At 39.8% G+C, this 20,831-nt stretch overlaps 1 protein-coding gene across 15 annotated transcripts in view; it reads left to right on the forward strand.

Moving 5' to 3' along the window:
* Positions 1 to 253: 253 nt before the first annotated feature.
* CAMK2D (calcium/calmodulin dependent protein kinase II delta) overlaps positions 254 to 20,831 on the forward strand; it is a 125,935-nt gene continuing 105,357 nt past the window's right edge. For 9 of the 15 annotated variants that reach the window (XM_017739366.1, XM_017739371.1, XM_017739369.1 and 6 more), the window contains exon 1: positions 255 to 382. In XM_017739366.1, the coding sequence (XP_017594855.1) occupies positions 316 to 382 (67 nt within the window). In that variant the 5' untranslated portion in view covers positions 255 to 315. Of the gene's footprint in view, positions 383 to 20,831 lie in introns of all 15 variants that reach the window. The other 6 variants (XM_017739373.1, XM_017739374.1, XM_017739375.1 and 3 more) reach the window with 3 other exon arrangements.

Below are 20,831 nucleotides of genomic sequence, written 5' to 3' on the forward strand. Positions count from 1 at the left end.
GCCACCGCCGCCTGTGTCCCCCCGCGGTGTGCCGGCAGGGACACAGTGAAAACCCGCCCACCCTCCGCCCCAGCTAGCGGGATTGGTCACACAGCTTCTACCTCGCAGAGTTCACTGTTCAGCTGAATAAAATCAATGCTGACTGTCCCTGTCAGAAAATCAGAAAATCCCTTTTGATTTTTTTTTAAAATTCTGGCGACATCACACCCCTCCGTGCAGCCCGTTAGCTGGTAATGGCAGTGCAGTGTTTCAGTTGGACTGACGCTTTGCCCGGTTTTGGTTTCCAGAGGGGCGTTCTCCGTCGTGAGGAGGTGTATGAAAATCACCACAGGACAAGAGTACGCTGCCAAAATCATCAACACCAAAAAGCTTTCAGCCAGGGGTGGGTATATTTTAACCTGGTGTTTATGGTGCCTCCTCCCTGTTTCTTGTGTTCATTAACGTGCTAAGCATTAGGAAATAATAAAAATAGCTGAATGTTTTAACAAATTTTCTAGTACAATTTTAATTATTATTTCCTTGGTTTGCTTTTTTCCCTTGAGGTTTTTGGGGTTTTTTTCTGTATTAAACGTTTCATGGATTGACTGCATAGAAGTTGGATGTTGCTGTAAAGCATTTCAGGAAAAGATGTTCAAAAACTAAAATCTAACAATGCAGTCTCTTCATTTTTGTATCTAAATAATTTTGCAAGTTTGTTTTTTGGTTTTTTTTTGGTGTGAGGATGGTCAGTAATAGGTTTCCATTACAGATTTTATTTTAAATGTTATAGCTTCACTGAATTCTGTGTTCCCATTGCATTTAAACATGCACATGAAGGCCTGTCTGACTATGAGCAAATGAGGAAAAGTGTACTTTTACCTCATACTAAACTTTTTTGTGAGAAGAAAACTATGATAAGGAAGAAAACTATGTTTTCTGAACTAACCCTTGTGAAGAAAGTCACTCTGATGAAGTGATGAGGAGTGTTACTGCTGCACAGCTTGTTTCTGCCTTCCTGTGATGTGTGTTTCCAGCAGCTTGTCAGCAGCAGTGGCCGGGTTGTTATGATGCATTGTAGGTAAATATACACATGGTGTGGGCTGTTGTTGTGGAAAGGGAGTCTTAGCGGTGCCGTGTCAATTGCTCGTTAATTCCCAGTTGGAGTGCCTGTGTTTGGGTGTCAGGGGTTAGGGATCACTTGCCCTTAACATTATCTGTGTTTTTATATGAATTTGTAAAGAACATGGGGGTGAATAAGTAAACAGTGTCAGAGTGTAAACGTGTTTGTGGCTGGGCTGCTTCTGGCCCAAAGGAATCACTGCAGGTAAACAGCAGCTTGAAGTCATTAAATTTAAATATAAAACATTGTGGAGGACGTTATGGCAAGTTCTGATAACATTCTGCTCTCTGATAAAGATCTTTCAATGGTTTTTATTTGCAGTTGGTGAAAGCTGTGTGAAAATTTACTTTTTGCTGAATTTTAGTCTTCTCACTTTTACTGTAACATTATTTTTCTTTTATTTTTGAAAGCTTACTTAAATATAAATTTTTTTTGGTACAGTTATGGGCCTGAAGGTAGGTTAAGAAATTTATAGTACTTGAGCTAAAATATTTTCACAAGTTTTCTTTTAAACAGATTTTTTTTTTATTCTTTAGCATGTTAACGCGATCTGTTGAATTTAAAGTAAAACATCACACTCTGTGTGATTTCTTAGAGCTGAGTAATTTTCAATGTGAGACGCCATAACAAAGTCATCATCAGGTTACTGGTAACAGGTGCTGAACTAGGTGCCAGTAGCCAGGTTACCGATGTGCCATTGGGGTTATATGTGTGGTGGGATAAATCCTGGAATGCTAGGCTAAACGAGGAAAAACTGGATCTTTCTAATTACTCATAATTTGGATTGCACTGTATTGCAAGCTATCATTTTTGTCCTTTGTTCATGCAGGACCAAGTTGGTCCTTGATGTGCTCTGTTAAGGAGTGGAAGCACATTTAGGAGAATTTGGCTCATAAAATGCAATGCGGCAAATTTCACACAGATTTCTCTATAGGTTCAACCCATAAAGGAAGGGGTTACACCTCAAAGCTGAGCTGTGGGATATGCATATCGGAACACGTGTGGTGCCAAGTCCATAACACAGGGAATGCCTTTCCATCTCTGTTTTCAGACATCCCAAAAATAATTGCGAGTTTTGTACTTGGTTTGTTTTTGTGGAGGTTGTTCTGGGTTTTAGCACTTCGAAATCTACTAAGCAGTTTCTGAAGAGCAAGCTTCTTGGAGAAATCTTTAGAGTCTTCTGAGGCAATTTTTTAATTGCAGGAAGGTGCACTCGAATGGCACTTGTGGTGCAAAAAAACTAAACATGAAAAAACCTCATACTGTGATGCTTTCTCCTGGTTGATAATGGGGATGCAGTTTATAACTGAAGTGCTGCTTTTAAATCTGAGTTCTAAGTTTTGTTCTGCTCCGTCTGAGCTGCTGTATGAGGAGGTAGCAGTTCACTTCTGAGTGTCAGACCTACTGAAATACCCATTCCAGTGTAAATCGTGGGGTCAGCTTCATCTGTGAGTGGAGTTAAGAGAAAACATGTCCCATCCATAGTGCTGGCTTCCCTTGAAGTCTTTTAAACAAAATGTCAAATTTGGGCCTTCTTGCTTCCCGCATGGGACAAGAGCAGCTTCAGTATATGATATGAAGGAGTCAAGACTAAATGAAACTTCCTTAAAGTAGTTTTGAAATTAGAAATTATTTAAGTTGCTTCAGCCCAGTCAGAGCAATAGTTGTCTTTTCTTCCCCTCTTCATCTCAGCCATAAATGTTTTTGGAGATTGATCCAAATTCTTGTTTTAGTAGTCTTTCTAAATCTGATCTGGTCACCAGGTAGTGCCGGTGAAGGTGTGTTCCCATCAGTTTCCTTGTATAGTTACAGGGAAATTTCAGGCTAATTGCCTGTGTGCAGAGGCATGGGCTTTGGCTGGAATTTGGAGGGGAAAAGGAAGCTGTGCCCCATGTTCTAGCAGAAGGAACATTGGTGCTTTCAAGTTGATGGTTTAAAGAACTTCAATTTCGTGATTTTCTGATTTTAGTAGTAGGAGTAATAAATATTTGCAGTTTGAATCTATTTCAGTATAGCAAAAATGCTTTTGCTTGTTATAATTACATATTTCCTCTTTTTCAAGTCTTCTTAAGATGCTCTTCAGAGTTTTGATCTTGGTGTTTTCTAAGTCAGCTGGAGCACTAAACTACTAGAATATCAACTGCTAGTTTTGTGTCAATAGGTTCTGTTCTTGCAAAATTGATTATGCTGCTGATTGTAAAAAAGGAAGGGCAAAAAAAGGTGTGTTACCCCTCTAAAATTAAGTGCAGCAGTGAACAAGCGCACACAAAACCAAGGATAAAGTGAAGTATGTGTGTTTTTGCTGGTTCTGGGTTCTGTATGGTTTCATCTGATGAAGTCTTTGGGATTTCTTTACTATTCAAGTAAGGGCTTGGGCTTGTCTGTGTTGTTTTTCATGTGTAGAAAGTCATGCAGATAAAAGTGAACTTCTGCGAAGTGACTTTACTTTTCCCCTGTCTCTTCCAAATACCAAATAATGAGCAGATTATCTGTTTGTTTTTGCCAGTATCTGTACACCTTTTTTCCTCTCTTTTGAGAGTCTTCTAACTTTGATCCAAATTGATTTCAGGTAAACAGATCCATATTCTTAAAAGGTTTAGCCCTCATTTTTGGTCTTAAAATAAAAAATGTAAGAGTTTGCTTCTCTGATCATATTAGAGAAGGTGAATCACTGATACATTTTCACTGGGTGTACCTATTGCCAGTAACTCCTAGTGACAGTTTCTGGTGGCCAGAAGCCCAGTGCCTTTGGTGTGATGTGGTGGTGTCTGTGGAAGGAGAAGGATGTCCCAGTGCCTTTTTTTTTTTTGGGGGGAGCTCTGGAGTAAAAAGCCTGGGCACACCTCTGCCAGCCCTTGGGTTGCTGCAGCAGAGCTACGAGTGCTTTGCTTATGAGCATATGTGCTACAAGGAGTAACGTCAGAGTCAGCTGGAGGTTATTGCTGCTCCCTGAAAAGCTCTTGTGAGCTTTCGGGGACCTGCCATTCCACTAGCTGCAAGGCTTGGAGGTGTCACTGGGTATTTGTCTTCCTTCTTAGCAGGCAATTTCCCGAATCTTTTTCAGCATTTCTACTGCTCTTTCCTATGAGCTTGTGACTGCAGGTGCATGGCACAGCCGGAGGGGCTGGAGTGATCGCACTCACCTGCAGCCAGCTCTGATGGGTGCGGAGGCTGCAAACCCCACCCTTTGGAAACATTATGTTGTGCAGTATGGAGTAACTGGGTTGTGGGAAGAGTGTGTCTATAGCTCTCCAAGCAGGGCACCTCATGATCCCTAAAGTGATTTAAAATACATTAGGGAGATGAATGAAATGGCAAGCATATATAGGGTAGTAGTTTTCAGCACAGCTTTTCGTTACACGGAGATAGATGTTTTTGATGTGTCACTAGACTAACATTTCCTTCAGTCAGGTAGCTTGTGTCAGTCTGTGCCAGATGTTGTACAGGAAGGCAAGCTCTAATAAGGCTTCCAGTGCTCCCTAGGAGGAGAAAATAATTCTTTCTAATCTAGCTCAAGATGTTAATCTCTGAAGCACACATTTACCTGTGCCAGTTTATTACAACACATGTATTTTTAATGCTAAATTCTGTTCTTACGTACACATGACGTTACTCCCACTCAGACAGGACTATCCTTCAGGGCATTTAGTCGTCAGTGAGGCAGATGTTGTCTTTGTGAGCACAAGATTTAAGCTTGGGATTTTAGTGGTTTTCTTCCATGTCTTGCCAGAGAGGTAGTCTTACTTCTCTGGCTAATAACCTGTCACTAAGAGTGTTTTAAAACTGTTTTTCCCTAGTATGTCAGAGGGCTCACCTGCTAACATGCAGTCGCTCTTTCTTAATGTTTGTGCCCAATGTTTGTGTCCAGCTTAGTCGTGGCGTTCTTTTCAGTTTGACATCGTTGTCACACAACACATTCATTTGAATGTTTATCTGCAAGTATTTGTTTAATTGCAAATTGCCGTAATTTAGCAGGCTACTGGTTCTGTTGAAATTGACTCCATTCAGACAGCTCAGGGTAGTAGGGAGAGAAGAGCGTTATTAAAAAAATACCTCAAAAGGGATTTTTGGTTAGGTGCTCTGTTTTGTGAAGGTTTGGAACTTTTAATTCTGTTCTGGTTTTATTCTATTTTGGTGTTAGTAAAAACCTGAAGAATTTTTGAATACCAGTGAGAATGAGGACTTTGTGATGAGTGTTGGTTGGTAGTAATTTATTCTAACAGTTCAAACTAGATTTGAAATGAAACGTACTGGCAGTTCGTAGTTAAATTATTCATAACAAATGCTGTATGATTTCAATAACTTCTGGAGATTTTGCAAAAGAGTTACTTACTCTCTCCATTGTGACTGGAATTTCTCTTAGAAAGGCATGGAGGGTAAAAAGGTGTTCTGGTTTGGCCAAACTTAGAAATACAGTGTTTGCATCATCTGTCAGCTCAGTTTCAGCAAGCTCATTAGGGGAGGGGAGGGAAGGGAAACACAAACAAGAGGGAATTCTTGCTACCTTACTTGGCTACTGCTCTCCAGCCATTTTCTGTCAGAAGTTACACATTTTGCCACTGATATGTGCTCCTGTTCTGTGTGTTCTCTTCCTGCAAACTGAAGACTTAGCTGCACATCTGAACAACTCCACTTGCAGGACTGCTTCTGTTGGGAGAGAAGGGAGAATTTAGATGCAGGGGAGAATACAAAAGGAATACCTCTCCCGAGCTTCCACATCCTGATACTGAAATAGGGGTGTGTTCTGTTCCTCCTGGTCTGAGAGACAATGTTTTGCTATGTTCACATGGTACTTCTGAATGAAAGGTTTGGGTCAAATATGAAAAGAAGGAAATGAACACGGTGATCAACACTTTGCATTTATTGTAGATTGGTTCTGTTTGTTTGCACATAATATCATACATACAAAACATTGTTTTGTGGGGAACCACAGGTCAGCTCAGGCGTTTGTGACTTGGATCTGACCTCACTGGCAGCCAGGTAGAAATACACTTGTTCTGGAAGGACTGAGATTAGGTGCAGAACAACCCCCCAGAAATCCAATTTCAAAACCTAACTAAACAGTGGAATTGATACGTGAAAATCCTGCCCTCTGTAAGCATGTATTGATCCAAATGCTAAACATTGATGCACCTTCTCAGATTGTGATTAGGGGTATGTGAAGGCATCTCTGCTATGTTTATTCACACTTCCATGATTCCACAGTCTGGTTTGGGGTTGGAATTTATCTTTTTTTTTTCCTTCCATTTTTCTGGTAATTGGGGAATGTCTGATCTAAGAGACTGAAATAAAAGTCAGTGAGATATTCTGCTTTTCAAATGTATGTACTGCCAAAATAGTGCTTTTCATGTGTCTGTCCTTCATTTGACCTCCTGAGAAATGTAGGCCGGGGTGTTTGATATGTCCAGCTTCCTCCTTTGTACACACATATTGCACATTTGTCAAATGCTTTGTAAGGATATTGTGGGGGGTTTTGGGAGATTATGTGAGAAATAGAACTTCCTCTGTGCTTTGAAAAAGGTTACTAGAGAGCAAAACCCTAACTAAATGGTGGCCATTCCTCTGTTTAATTTCTTATTAAAAATAATTGTGCTTTGAATTTGAAGAAACATCTGCTGTGTTGTGAAGAGGCACAGGAATCCAATCTGTCTGTTTATTCCTTGGATGTATTGAGCTTGCGTATATCTCGGAGTGTGTGTTTATGCAAACTCTTCATCCATTTAATCCTTGTATTATAAGAAATGTCTTGTGCATGGTATTGGGGAGGGGGGAGAATTTGTCCCATTTGTGTGACATGGGGTTGGTATTTTCTTCCAGGGAGACAGTTGTGCTGTTACCTCGTGTCATTTTCTAGATTGTTGTCAGCTTGTTCTGAAACTCATTTGAGCTGTTTGAATCAGAGAACTCACTTTTAAGCTTTGCAGTCCTGGTAATTTCTGTGGCATCTCATCAGAAGCTGCTGGATATATTCTGCTATACTGAGGGGTTACTTAATTTCTCTTGAATCTGTTCTTCTAGATGCTGCTGGATAGAAGCAGTAGCTATCAGAAAATCCTGAGAGTGGCAACTTTTGCAAATTTGCAAGTGTGTTTTATCCCTGATGGAGTTTCTTTACTAATCCAGGGCCTCTTTAGTGGAAATTGAGAAGTGTAAATGGTGCTATAGCATATATTTGTTTTTTCTAATTAGGTTTTTCAGTCTAGAGGATGATAGGTAATATGCTGAGCAAACTATTTACAGAGATGTTTGTGCAATTATTGGTTTAAGTTGGTTGTATTTGGTGGAAAGGAACTTTGCCTAGCTGGTGCTTTGAGGTAGCTTCTGTTACATGAGTTCCTGACCTTTTGTCAATACTTTCTAAATATTTCACCGGAAGATTTCAGAGTAAAACATGCAGGCTTAATTAAACAAAAAAAAACCAACCCAAACCTCTCCAAAGTAACAAATTAGATTTTAATAATTAGAAATGTGATGTGTGGATATTTGCTGGTTGAGGTGAAATATTTTATCTTGTGATGAGAGGCTTTTTTAAAATTTTTACCAATCACCAAGAATTTATAACTGCTAAATGTATAAAGTTAAAATCCTGGTGATGCTTTCCAAGAGAGCTGTCTGGCATGCATAAAACCAGAATTAATTTAGGTTTGGCAGTCAGCTTCAACTTGAGTATAGAGTGTGCTTGTAAATGTTCACAACTCGTTGTGGGGTTTCTTTTGCTCAGCTACAGCCAAATCAGTCATTTTGGGCTGTCGGTTGGACAGTCTCTCCCACTGTCCTAAATGTGCTCTGTAGGGAGTTGGTTCTTTCTAGTGTGCAGCAGTTTTGACTCTGCGAACACACAGTTGGCACTGCTGTGGAAAGCAGGGTTGTGGTCACCTTCCACTGGATGGAGAACTTGACCTAAACCCATCTTTAGTCAGAGGTTATGATGTGCAGAATTAAAAACTTCAGAATCTGATTTATAATGAGAAAAAAGGGTATGAACTGAGTGTTTGCTGGATTGAGTGAGCAGCTGCATGAATTTGGACAGATGTGTATTGAAGAATGTGTTGTACTGTGGCAGCTCTGGGTTGCGTGTGTGGTCTGCAGGGAGGTTGAGCCCTGCTGAGCAGCTCGTTTGGCCCCGTGGCCTCCAGCTGGCAGTGCCCTCACCTGGGAAGCTGGTAATTAATCTGCGCAGCATTCCGGGCGCTCGCTGGGTCACGTGGCACGGAGCAGGCGTCACACCCGCTCCCGGCCCTGCGCTCCGGGCAGCAGTGCACCCTGCCCAGCTGGGAGCATTAACAAGCCTTCGTGCAAGTACAAAGGGTAGCACATCTCTGCTGTAAAGTTTCGTCATCTCAGCGCTTGACGGGGAGAGAAAAGGAAAGCTAGAGCCTCGAAGCTCATACTTGTGGGCAGCAATTTACTGCCTGTGTTTTCAGAACTTTGTTCTTGATTTAATTGTAGTTGGGAACTGCTTGCTCGTAAATTTTCCGCGATGTCAGTGCAAGTGTTGCAGCAACAGTCACGTTGCATATTCATGTAGCTGCACAAACAGATGGGGTTCCTACATAAAATCCATATTTGACAATCTGATGGGATTTGCCAAGGCTAAGCTTTCATTTAAATTTTAACCTCTTGGAGAGAGGTTTGTGATTTAATGAGTCAAGAGAGGCCTTCAGGTTATTTGTATTGCATAGCAAATTTCAAGCCAGTTGCTTAGGTGTGATTCTGGTTTGGGAGATTTCTTGTAGGAATGGTTTTAGTGGGCTGTTGCTCATTAGAATAAGTACTTGCCAGATTCAGAAATGTCTCTTGAAACCTTGTTTATTTGGCTGATGTTACTCATATCCTGCAGAAAGTGAAGGTGTATATGCAGTTGTAACATGGTGTATCACGGACAGGCTGCTGCTGCTGCTGTGGTACTGCCTTGCAGGGAGGATTTTGTTCTGTAGGGCAGATGACCTTTGGTTTCCCTCAGGGCAGCTTCAGGTGCTGCTGAACTTTGGTTATTAAAACTCACTTAAAGACCTGCTTTACACCTTTTTTTTTAATCAAAAGGTATCACTAATGTTAAGTGTCTCCAAGATGCAAGTAAGAATCGGTGCAGGAACTTTCAAAAACTACATTTTCCCATCCTTTACAAAATGCTGTAGTTACGAAAATGAATAGCTCATCTTGGTACTTTTTATACAGAGTCTCCTGCTGCTAAAATAAAACCCTCTTGGGTGTAAGGTAGCTTGCCTACTCTTTGCGTTACACAGCATGGACAGCTAGGAATTTGTGATTAGGATTGCGGTGATAAGTGCTCATGGGACTAAATGCCTTGCTGACCCTGGCCTAAAACCCCTCCTTTTTTAGTATCACTGCTCCAAATGGGGGAGGGGGGAAAAAAAGGTTTTCTGTCACATTTTTTGTATCTTTTCATGGTGCTTTGATGATATTCATCGTTGATACTCAGTAAACTTTTCTCGTGTTAAAAAACCTTTCTAGTTGCTCCCTCGTTCAGTTAAAGCCTCCTGGAACTCTGTTAGTGTGGGGGAAGTGTAAAATTTATAGGGAGATATGTACTGGTGCTGGATGGAAGAGCTTCCAAAGCCCCATGACATTTCTTTTTATACCTGTAGCGCTCCATGGTTTTTCATGGCTGTTGCATTTTTGGGGGGAAGGAAGAGGACAAAGAGGCCACTGGTTCAGTGCTCTATGTGTGTACACATGCACGCATGAGATGCAGCAAAAGATCTGACAGAGCCTGTGTGTACCCAGCCAATTTGTTTGCTGTAGGAAAATGATTCATGCTAAAAAGTCTATTAACTTAGAGTCATTTTACTTGTAATGAGGGCAGGAGTTGGTGTCTTTAAATCCTTGTTTATTTGTGTTAAACACGATTTATCTCTCCAAATGAAGTAATAAATTGCTTTCATTGCCATGTTAATCAAAACATGTAATGAGATTAATTTTCCCGGAGCAGAAGTTGTTTATGTGTGGTCCATCCCCTTGGCCAGGAGCTGTGTGTTGGTGTTACAGATGTTTTGGGGGCCATATCAGTGACATAGCTCAGCCTTGCAGACTCATGGTGGGAAACTCAGTATCTCATAGATCCTTTGGGGAAACCTGAAAGAAGAGGTCGAGGACTCACAAATTAGGTGTATTTAAAGTCTTTAATAGGTGCAGATTTTTTTAAGTTTGGAAAGTAGTGGAATTCAATATTCTCTCTGCATTTTTCAAATTATTTGTGTTTTGGTCATAGGGTGTTCATGTAGCCATGTAAATCTCACAGCTATTATATCCCAACATTTACACTCCTAAAAGTACAAAATATTTGAAAAAAACATTTTCTTTGTTCTTTAAATAGGATTCATTCACTTCCATCACCTTTAAATAGGGTTGATTCACCTGTTCGCAACTGTTGCCTTGCTTAGATAGCTTTGAGGGATAAGGACTGGTCTTCTATCATACTCAAAGGAAAGTCAAGTTTAGAGTCATGTTTTTGTCTTCAATGGTCTCTTCTTTGTTACATGAAACAGGAAGGCCAGGTCTAGTAAAACTGAAACCTTCCACTTCCAAATCATGCTTATCTGCTGTGAGACTTCTGCAGGATAAGAGAACATCTGAACATTTATCACCTGGGGCTGGCCTTTGGTGAAAACTAGGAAATGAAATAAAAGTGTATTCAAGGTGAAGTTGAGTCCTTCCACAGAATAAAAAATCTAATTTGGTAATCAAGCTCTATCTTAAAATTAACTGGGGAGGTGAGTGGGTTGGTTATTTTCACTTTACTGAAGACAGAATTTAGTACTGTCCTCTTTTACTTCAAAGACTTTCCTGATTTACAGCTCAAATTTAGTCATGGACAGCGTTTGATGTCTGTGCCTGGGCTGTCCTTCAGAGCAGGCTTCATCTTTCATCAGTGTATTTATCAAGGACAATCTTGCTTGCATTATTTTATGTAACAGCAATCTTCCCTTAGCTTTCTCCTGTATGACAGGCTTGCCATTATTGTGGCCATTCTTCTTATGCATGCCACAAGCTAATTTATATATTTATATGTGGGTGTTTGCAGTGGGGAATTGGAATTGACCAGAAAAAAAACAATAGGTGAGGTCATCTGGGTGTCTTTAGTATCACTGATGTCTGTATGGGAGGGTCTTGTCTGGTGAATTCCAGTGTTTATTTACAAATTGGTTTGGCTGATTCTGAGGCTGATACTGAAGGAACTCATTTAGTAATTTCTCTTCAGCTTTCCCATTCATCACTGGGTTTGCTGTCACCTCTTTTACCAGTTGTCTGATTAGTTGTTCACTAATCCCCAGATGCCTCATTTTCTTTGTTGCTGCATCCTAAACATTGGAGCCTGGCAGGAGACTTTGATCCCTGTCTGGAAGAATTCCCCAGAGCACTGTTTTAGAGGACTCGCTGTACCTAAGCAGTAACTGATATGCAAAGATGTAGGTAGCTGCAGGGGTTTTTTGTAGAGTTTCTCAGATCGTGCATATTGAGACCTAAGTCCAAACCCATTTCTTCCATCACAGCAATGTTGGGCAGTTCCTGACACAGTAGCTTTCTACAGCCTGCTGTTACTGTCGCCTCTGTGCAAGGTCGAGTGGAAACTGCTGTGAAAATAGCTTCATGAAACAAAGCTAAATTAGGAATAGTTTCTGTTGAGTGTTGACTTGTTTCTGCAACCACAGGTGCTCGTCTAGTCAACGAAATGGCTAAAGAAACAGAAAACGTTGTAAATGCACTAAGAGCACCATAGTTCATTGTTTAGAGTTTTATTGATTCACACACTAAATAAATTGAAATACTTTCAAAATGTTACTAATTGTTTACTGGTTCAGTCAATAAGATACAGTGTGGAAAAATGCCTAACTAGCTCAATAGACATTTTGAGGGTTTTCCCTGCAGCGTTGCATGGCCATTTCTTTTTCTTCTTTCTTTTTAATTTTAGAGATCCCTTTCCTCCGTGTTTCTTGAACTGTAGTTTATAGGCAGCTGGTGTTTCAGAAAGCTGTGATAGTGGACAGCAGAAACTTCCTGAACAGGAAAATGCCTGAGCTCCTGGTGCCTTGAACTGTGGTTTGTATTTGTACAGTTTTGTGAGGAAATTGTGGCAGGTACCAGTGACTGTGTTGGTTGGAGGGGTTGTGTAAGAGGTCTTGGATGCTGCTTGTCCCAGGTTTAAAGTCTTGAACTTGGGGGATGTGTTTTGGGGGTTTTTTTCCAACAAAAAAGTTCATTCTAATGATACCAAGTCTCTACAACCTGACCTTGAAAATGAGGTGATTTTACATAAACCAGCAGTGGTTGTGTATTGAACAATAACATAAATGTGACAAGTAACGTGCCGAGTTTTGCCAGCAGGTATGAGTATTCATGAGATCAGCATCTGGGTTTGCATCTGTCCCCTTTTCTTTCCTATACAGAAAATAGGCATTTTTATTAAAATTTACATGAAATAGGTTTGGAAATAAAATGTTTTATTAGTAGTAAACAGGAAAGTTCCACTTAAAGGTACATGCTTTGTCTGTTTGGCATAAACTTTTTTTAAAAATGGAGTAGTGTTTTTATAAATATGGGAGATAATGTCTTTACATGAAAGGAGTATTAAGTTCCTTATTCTTGTAAATATTTAGGTTGATTGACAGGTTTAACTTCTTAAAGGGGAAGCATGTCCTTTGATGTTGAATTTTTTACTGAATCTTAATAATGAACAATGAAAAACTAATGCTACAGAGATTGTAAACCAGAACAACAAAAAAACTCCTGTTATTTTTAGTGAAGTGTTTTGGCTGAGATTCTTGCTGCACCCTGTCTGACTTGGATCATCCTCGTTCAGAGGGAGGAAGGAAAGATCTCCACAAGGAGAGCAATGTTCTCTTGTAGGACATGTTACAAGGCACAAGAGTTAGTTTTACAGAAAGGCGGGGAAAAAAGAAAAGGTAACAGCTTGTTTTCAGTATTGAAATCCAAACTGGAGGTATGAAACACGTCTATGGTAATTCAGAATTAGCACTGCCTCAGTCAGTAAATAACAAAATTCTGCAATCATACCAACTTAATATTTATATTGTCAGACTTAAACGGCAAAAGTCAGTGGAACCAGATGCATATTTTTGACATGTCTCTAATATTCATCAGACCATGCAGGTTCTAGATAAAAAATGGGATTTGGGGACTGAGAACAGAACTATATACCTAATGCTACAATGGCATTCCTCTCAAATCTTGGTAACGTGACACAGCTCAGATACCTGAAGTTCACCCACCTGCATCTGTATTTCATAGCACAGAGTTAATGAATAAGCTCAAAGATGATTGGAAAAGCATTTTTTAAATTTCCCCAAATTATATTCCATAAATGCTTTTTCAGTGTCAGAATGATGTATACAGCACCTATCTAAATTACTCAGAGCGGCTCCAGAATAAGAGATCAAAGCCCCACTAATTGTCTTAAGCAGAGATTGTCAGCTCTTTTTGCAGTGTTACTACCAATATTAGCCAGAAAGTTTTTATGATACCATGATATGTAGCCATATAAAATTACCACTGTGAGTTTTGGGCACTTGCAGACTAAATCTGCTTCTGGACTTGCGTGCTGGGATGCACAGAAAGAAGGAATTTGCATTTATTTATTTTTATATTTTTGAAGGATTTATATTTTATATTTATATTTTTGAAGGATTGCCCTGCTCTTATGTATTTTTAAAACATGGGTTTTTTTCTTTGCCCAGAAAAGAGCGTGTAAAGGAGCTATCCAAAAGCTGTGCATAGAGACTTGGTCTGAGAGCCTCTGTAGAGAATGTTTAAGCTCATGTGCTTTATTTTGCCACAGTCGGGGAGTGCCACTCGTGGGCAATAATTTTGTTCCATTGCTGTAACCTGATCATGTTTAGTCTGGTACCTGTATCCTTAGCAACTTCTGGTGGGATAATAGAGGGATGTGGATGATGTCTGTGTCTGTGCCATTCATGTATCCTTCTGGTGCACACTTTTTCCACCAATTTTGTTAAGCTGTTAAAGAGCTCCTGCATTGAGAACCATTGTTCTCAGTCTGATGCTTGAGAAGATTTATAAAATAGACATCTGAGAGGCATGTGTTGGTTTGTTGGAGGTTTTTTCTTCTGGTGGGTTTTGTCTGTTTTTCTTTTGCAATTGGTACATCCCGTCTCTGAGATGGGGGTCCTCATAACCTCATTACAAGGTAATCTATTTTAAGCTCTGTCTCTTTCATATTGTCCCTTTTGCTTGAAATGTGCTTGTTCTTCTTTTCTGTGTTATGTGAGTACTCAATGTAAGAGAAGTTCTTGTAGTTAAAATGTTAGAGAATCCTCTTTTAAAATGCATACTGTTTTTGAATTGAATGTGCTTAGGTTTTGGATGTGTTCAACTGTGGCATACATTTTGACCAAAATATTTTAAGCATTTAAGGAATTTTTGCAGGTCACTCATTTTCCTGGTAACATTTACCCACTCCTACCAGAAATCCATTCTGCTTCAGTTTTACTTCAGCTTTCTGAATTTCAGTTTCAACCTATCTATAATAATATAAAAATAATATATGGGATGCCAGCTGGGGTCTCTTGATGTAACAGGGGCTTGTCATCGGAGTGTGGACTCCTTGCCAGGTAGAGGAGAGGAGAAAATGAAGCATTGGCATGGCAGAAAGAGTTTCATGGGTACCAAGAGAGAAGACTTCATCATTAGTTTAAAGGGTAAAAAATCTGGAAGGTCAAAAACCTGATTATCTTATGGGGAAAGTGTCATGGCTTTTTTAACCTGATTTTTGTTGGTAGTCTTATCAAGAAATGAACATGTTTTTCTGGCATCCTATTATCCTGTCCTTCTAGCATAAGAGCTGAAGAAAAAATGTTTGCTGCTAAGAGAGTATTCAGTGGTAAACTATAAAGGTGTAGCTTGATCTTGCATCAAGATATCAAGCAGAGTAAGACTTATCAGTACAGTTAACTTTTAATTGCCTATTTACAAGGATACATTTACCTTAGGAGTGTGGGAATATTCTTCATATTTTCATGGGACTTTCTATGAAACAGCTGAATAAAACTGCTTCAGCCTGCTTCTTATTAAATGCATTGATATTCTGTGGGGGATTGTTGAGTGACAAGCATTGCAAATGTGCTTGAAGTTTTCCTTAATGACTAAGCTTTCTTGCCTAATATAAAAATGAGCGGCTGTGCAGGAGTGAGCAATGTTGTCAAACCTGTCATCAAGTTCTCAGAGTTGGTTTGAGTGCTTGTAATGTTCTTCCTTTAATTGACTTGGAAATTGGCAAAGGTTGCTTATAAAAGGGGAAAAGCAATTTTTAAAGACAGTGGGAAAGTTTAGCTTTATAGTTAACTGTGCAAAGGCCTCAATAATTAACTGTGGTTGTATTGCCTGCTTTCGTCAGCTTGGGTTTTTTATTTTTTATTTTGAGTAGGATGAAATAACTTATTGAAGAATCTGCAGCCCTTTGAGAGTGTTTGTAGGTTGAACTAAAAAAAAAGTAAAACATCTTTTCATTTGTTGGGTGTGCATCTGTTGTCATTACCTGAATGTCACTGGTTTTCTTATTGTCAACAAAAGAAAAGAAAAACCCTACCCTTACTGCTAAAGAGGCCTAAAACGAAAATTTTCAGTGTTTTGAGAAATGACAGATCGTGGTAACAGTTTGGTGACAACAGGTTGAAAATGAAAAATAATTCAGAAACTGTAGTTACATCTTCCTCTGCTGCAGAGGTGGTAGTTAGAAAGCTGAAGAGTGCACAGCTTGGTAAGAACTGCTCATAATCATCCACAGCTAAACCCTGTGAAGCTTTGGGAGCATGGCAGGGTGGGGATCTGAGAAGAATCCCTGATGAGCTCTCCTTTATCTGATCTTTACATTTTAAGATGTAAATCTCAGCCTAATCACCTGTCTGTCTGAGCCAAAGGCAGGGCAGTAGTTGTGTCCTGAGGTGACAGGTGTCTGCTGTAGTTGTCACCAGTGTCGTGACCAGCACTCGGTACTGCCTTTCTCTTGTACCTTTGTGTGATCAGAATGGTACATAATTCCTCCTCTCAACGGTGTTTTTCTGATTCATCATGTCAACAGAATTAACTTTAGAGAATAACTTGGGAAGCTGTTGGATCTGTACAATTGCAGTGCCAAGGACAGATGGGGAGGCAATGCTATTGAAATGGCAGATGTCTCTTGCACCCTCTGCCAAAGAAATTGAAAAAAAATCCCAAGAGTTTCCTTTAACTTTTGATTTCTGATGTTTCTTTTAGGAAATAGCATATTATATTTTTGACTCTTGTGTACTTCCCCAGTGATTCCTCTTGAACATCAGGAGCTAAATCAGGAACCAAAGAATTGCCCCTGGGAAGGTGATAAAAATTTATGGTATAGAGTGCTGAATTGTCTTTTGTCTTTGAAAAAATGAGCAAATTATTGAAATGGTGTCAGTAATTCTGTGTAGATGTTCGTAATGCTTCATCCTGTGTTAAACCAAGCACAGGATTCTCCCTATCCTGTTGATCCCTTCACCAACTTGGCTGAATCCGAGGAGAGTTTAAATGGGTCAGAACATGTGGGTGAAACTTGCAGTGTAATTTTGACAGGTGACAGTATGAAAAATGGCAATTTCCATCCCTTTCGAAAAGCTTGGATGTAGCTTTGACAATTACCTGTGCATTTTCCATGTGGAGTGGCGTTACCCAGCAAGTGACCCTGGAAGTAGTGTCAGGGCTTTATCCCATGAGCACTGGAGCCGATAGGAAAATTGCAGAGCATGTCATAAACATTTGATGTCTATACAGTAATGCTGCCACTCAGTCAGGCAGTGTCGAGCCTTATGGAGGGAACTTTAACTGTCCTATGTGCTGATTCCGGCAAGCGCTGTGGGGAGAATTTTCAAACAGTCTGTCCAAATCTCCCTTTTCATCCTCCTTTACACCCAGAGCTAAGTGCTGTTTGTCTGACTGCTGGCGTTGTGTATGTGTGATGTGGACTGTGACAACAGTTGTACAAGTGGTCTTGGCAGGAAGTCATGTGATTAATACATAACCTATGTGATAGATTTCAAATAGCACCTGCAGCAATCTTCCATGATTGAGTAGTTGCTGTGAAGGTTTTGCTTAGATCTTGTGTACAGTTCAATACATCTGTAAGTCAGTTGACTTTTCCTTGGAGAGAAGTTTTTGCCAGTGTAAGCTCTGTATCAGGGATATTTTTTGATTAAATCTCAGATGTCTGCTTTTTTAGTGTAGATCATGCTGTTATCTTAGGTGGAGGATTAGTGTTTGGGTTTATGTTTGTTTTATTTTTGAAGTCATGTTGGTAGATTTGAAATTAAAGATCTCATTTGTTTTATGTATTAATACAATTTAAAATAATTGTCCTGAGTGATAGTTTCCACAAAAATCTGGTTTATATCCAACCACGAAATTACTATACGCTTGCTACTTCTTGAACTGTACTGGTGGTTAGATTTTGGAAGTATTTGCTACCAGGCTATTTGATTAATGATTTGTGTAGAGCATTCCGACGAGGAATTGTAATTGAAGTGAAGAATCAGGGCTAATGTATTCCCATCTCTAGAATACTTGTAATAGAGACCTCTCCTGTATCATATGGGATAGCCGGTAGTGGCTTGGAAAGAAGGGTTACTTTAACAAAAAGGTACACATGGTCATTTTACCCCATCTTTGGTGGTAGTGCTTTTAGTGTTAGTGAAATTTGATACTGTATGATGTCAAAAATCAAATTGCAAGGTGGTGAGACTGTGTCACTTAGGAAGCTTTATATCCTGATTCAACATGATTATGTAACTTGTAGCCTGCGAATAATCCATGGGACTGAACATACCTTAAGTCTGCTTGTGCTTACATAGTCTGCTAAATCATAATTTCAAATCCATTTCGAACTCAGAACAAGGAACATCTTGCTTTGCTCACTGATTGCCTGGTTCTACTAAAGCCCCGGTGCGCCAGTAGCGCAGGTGATTAGTGTATGCCATAGATTGGGCGGATAAAGCCACTTGGTGGGTTGGCTAATCTCAAATGTGATGTTTTATGTGTCTGTGTCTCTCTATAGCACATGGATCAATTACCAAGGTAATTTAGACATGATGGGTATTATTTGTGTTTACTAAAAATCCAGAGGCAAGGAAAGGTAGCGTGCAATTTATTAGTGGTAGAACTGAACAGCTACTATTTTTTTAAGGTAGTATTTACTTACAGTAATATTAAATAACTTACCAGACTGTGACCCTTAAGTGAAAACCCGCATGAAATGAGATTTCTGTCCTTGGATCTTAACAAAGGACAGTTGTGCTTTCTACATGCTGCAGTGTGAACTGTCAGCGCAAGCTGCTAACTGGTCACTGGTTTGATTCAATCATTTTCCTGTTGAACTCCTATGTCACTTTCTTGCCTCTCTGGGATGTAGAGAGGGGCGAATTCTTTGCAAGTAGCTCTGGGAAGCAGTCTGAGAGATTTGAAACAGTTGTGTGGGGTTTACTGGAACACCAAGCAAGGTGTGCATGTTTGGCACCTTGCCTGTACTCTGCCTGCCTCTTATAGCTTCTGCAGCTTCAGGTGTAATCATGTTAAGGGTCTTCTCCACTGATGCAATGAGCAATATTTTCTCTTGCTGCTGATACGGCGCAAATATGACAGTCCCTATAAGCTTCACTTCTAAACACTGTTATGTAAACTCCATCAAATATTTGGAAGGGCTGGGGTCAGAATGACTTGTTTTGGATTAGCATCACCGAGTTTTAACGACACGCAGAAGGGAAATGTAGGCTTCTGCTTTCCTCTAAGATGTTTCAAACCCAAGGGATTAAAAGGTATTTTTATCTTCAGAAATGAACTACAACTGGTGTCCAATATTGTGTAACCTGCATTTCTTACTGGTCTTATTTTCATATGCCATAGTAAAACGTTGTTTAAATGGAATAATTTTTTTGCTGGTAGTTGACTGAAAATAGTAGAGAGCAGTATTTGACATCTTAAGACTCAGCATTTGCTTTGATCAGTATTAAAAACTCTGTATATAGCTAGGAGAAATGGATGTTGGAAATATTAAGTATTTTTTTTACAGGTGGGAAGGGGGATGAAAGGTGAAAGGCTGTTTAGCTTTTTGTTCTAATTTGATTCAGGTTTGGCACACTGTATTTAAAATAACTGTTGGATCCGATGACAGTAAAGGCTCTCCAGTGTTGAAGCAATATAATTTCTGACAGAATTTTTCATGAGAGGTGGGGAATAATGTGCAGCTTAACTGCTGCAAAATACTTGTCGGAGAAAGGGGCCGTGCTTCTGCCTGGGATGCTGTGTTGCTGCGTGCAGTGAGGTGGTGAAGGGAGTGTCCTGCAGAGACAAACTGAGCTCCTGTTTATCACTGTTTGACACAGGGTGCTGCCATGGCTCCAGTGCTCACAGCTACTGCTGCAGAGGTGCCACAGGTTCCCTGGGAAATATGGGTCTTGTACTGCCTCTTCACCTTTCCCAGTGTCTGTGCATGTTCTTGAGAGGGATTAGCTCTGTCTAATAAGCTCCTTAGCTGCTCTGCACAGGCCTTCTGCACAACTCTTCCCTCGAGATATTTATAGGTAAGGCATTAACACCATAGACCTTCCTCTTACAGGGCTGAGGTGGACTTTCATGTAGGCCTCTGCAGGCTCACTTGCTAAGGAAATTCAGCTATTGAGTCTTTAAATTTTGGAAGGTGGTTGTTCATTTAGAATTCCATTCATAAGGAATATTTATTTCTTGTGAGCAGTGGCCCTCAGGGCTTTTTTCACTCTTCTTCCTACATTTCTACAAGTCTACATGGGACAGAGGTGGCTTGTGAACTTGCAGCAGAAGAAAAGAGCAAATAGAGGAGGCGAGGTTTGAAAGAGAGTGTGGTTTTTTTCACTTACGTGTTGGAAAGCTGCGAAGCCATAATAGCTGTTTCTCTTTCCTTATGATACTGTGCCATGACACTATGGAATCAACCTTCACGAGATAGAGAATGTCCTTGTGCTGCACAGAATTACTCACAGGAACCCATTCATTCTAGAAGGCAGACTGTAACGTGGAAAGGATGTTTTTCTGCTATAATTACCTGGGTTATGTTTATATATATCATCTCTTCACAAGAAACTCTTTGAGAAGATGACTGGGCCTTCAAATCAAGTTAGGCTTTTCAAATGGTCAATAAAAAGCACATGGAAAAGATAACAACAACAACCTGTGAAAAGGCGACTTAAATGAAAAGCAGAAATTATCCCTTTTCATGGAGAAGTCTCTCTCATGTAGCTTACAGTGATTTCCACATGAAATATTCAGGCTATTTTTCTTTCCACACTTAAGTGTGCCTGTAAGCTATCGTTAGTTACTGCACACTTGTACAAATCTGTGGAGGATGTTCTTCAGCTGTTATTTCTGTGCTTAAACTCTTCTTAAAGAAATGGCTAAGCTGTTAATATTACGCTATTTTAAAAAAGTGTTTCCTAAGTGCTCTTGCCTTTCTGGCAAAACTAGGAAACACGTCTTTTTCCCCAAAGCAAAAACATTATTGCTGTTGAAATTGGTTTAAAAGCATTAATGTTAGAAAGGCTTCAGTGGTGCCACCTGGTAAATCATTTCATGTGCTTTTATACTCTAGAGTATGCAAATTGTTTATGAAGCTTTGGACTGTCCAAGAAACAGCCTTCATCTCAGTTATTTCTCTTAGAATGAACATCACTGGGTAATAGCATAATTTCAAAGAATGACT

This window comes from Corvus brachyrhynchos, unplaced genomic scaffold, assembly GCF_000691975.1.
Source record: "Corvus brachyrhynchos isolate BGI_N302 unplaced genomic scaffold, ASM69197v1 scaffold1577, whole genome shotgun sequence".
In the NCBI taxonomy this organism is placed as follows: Eukaryota; Metazoa; Chordata; class Aves; order Passeriformes; family Corvidae; genus Corvus; species Corvus brachyrhynchos.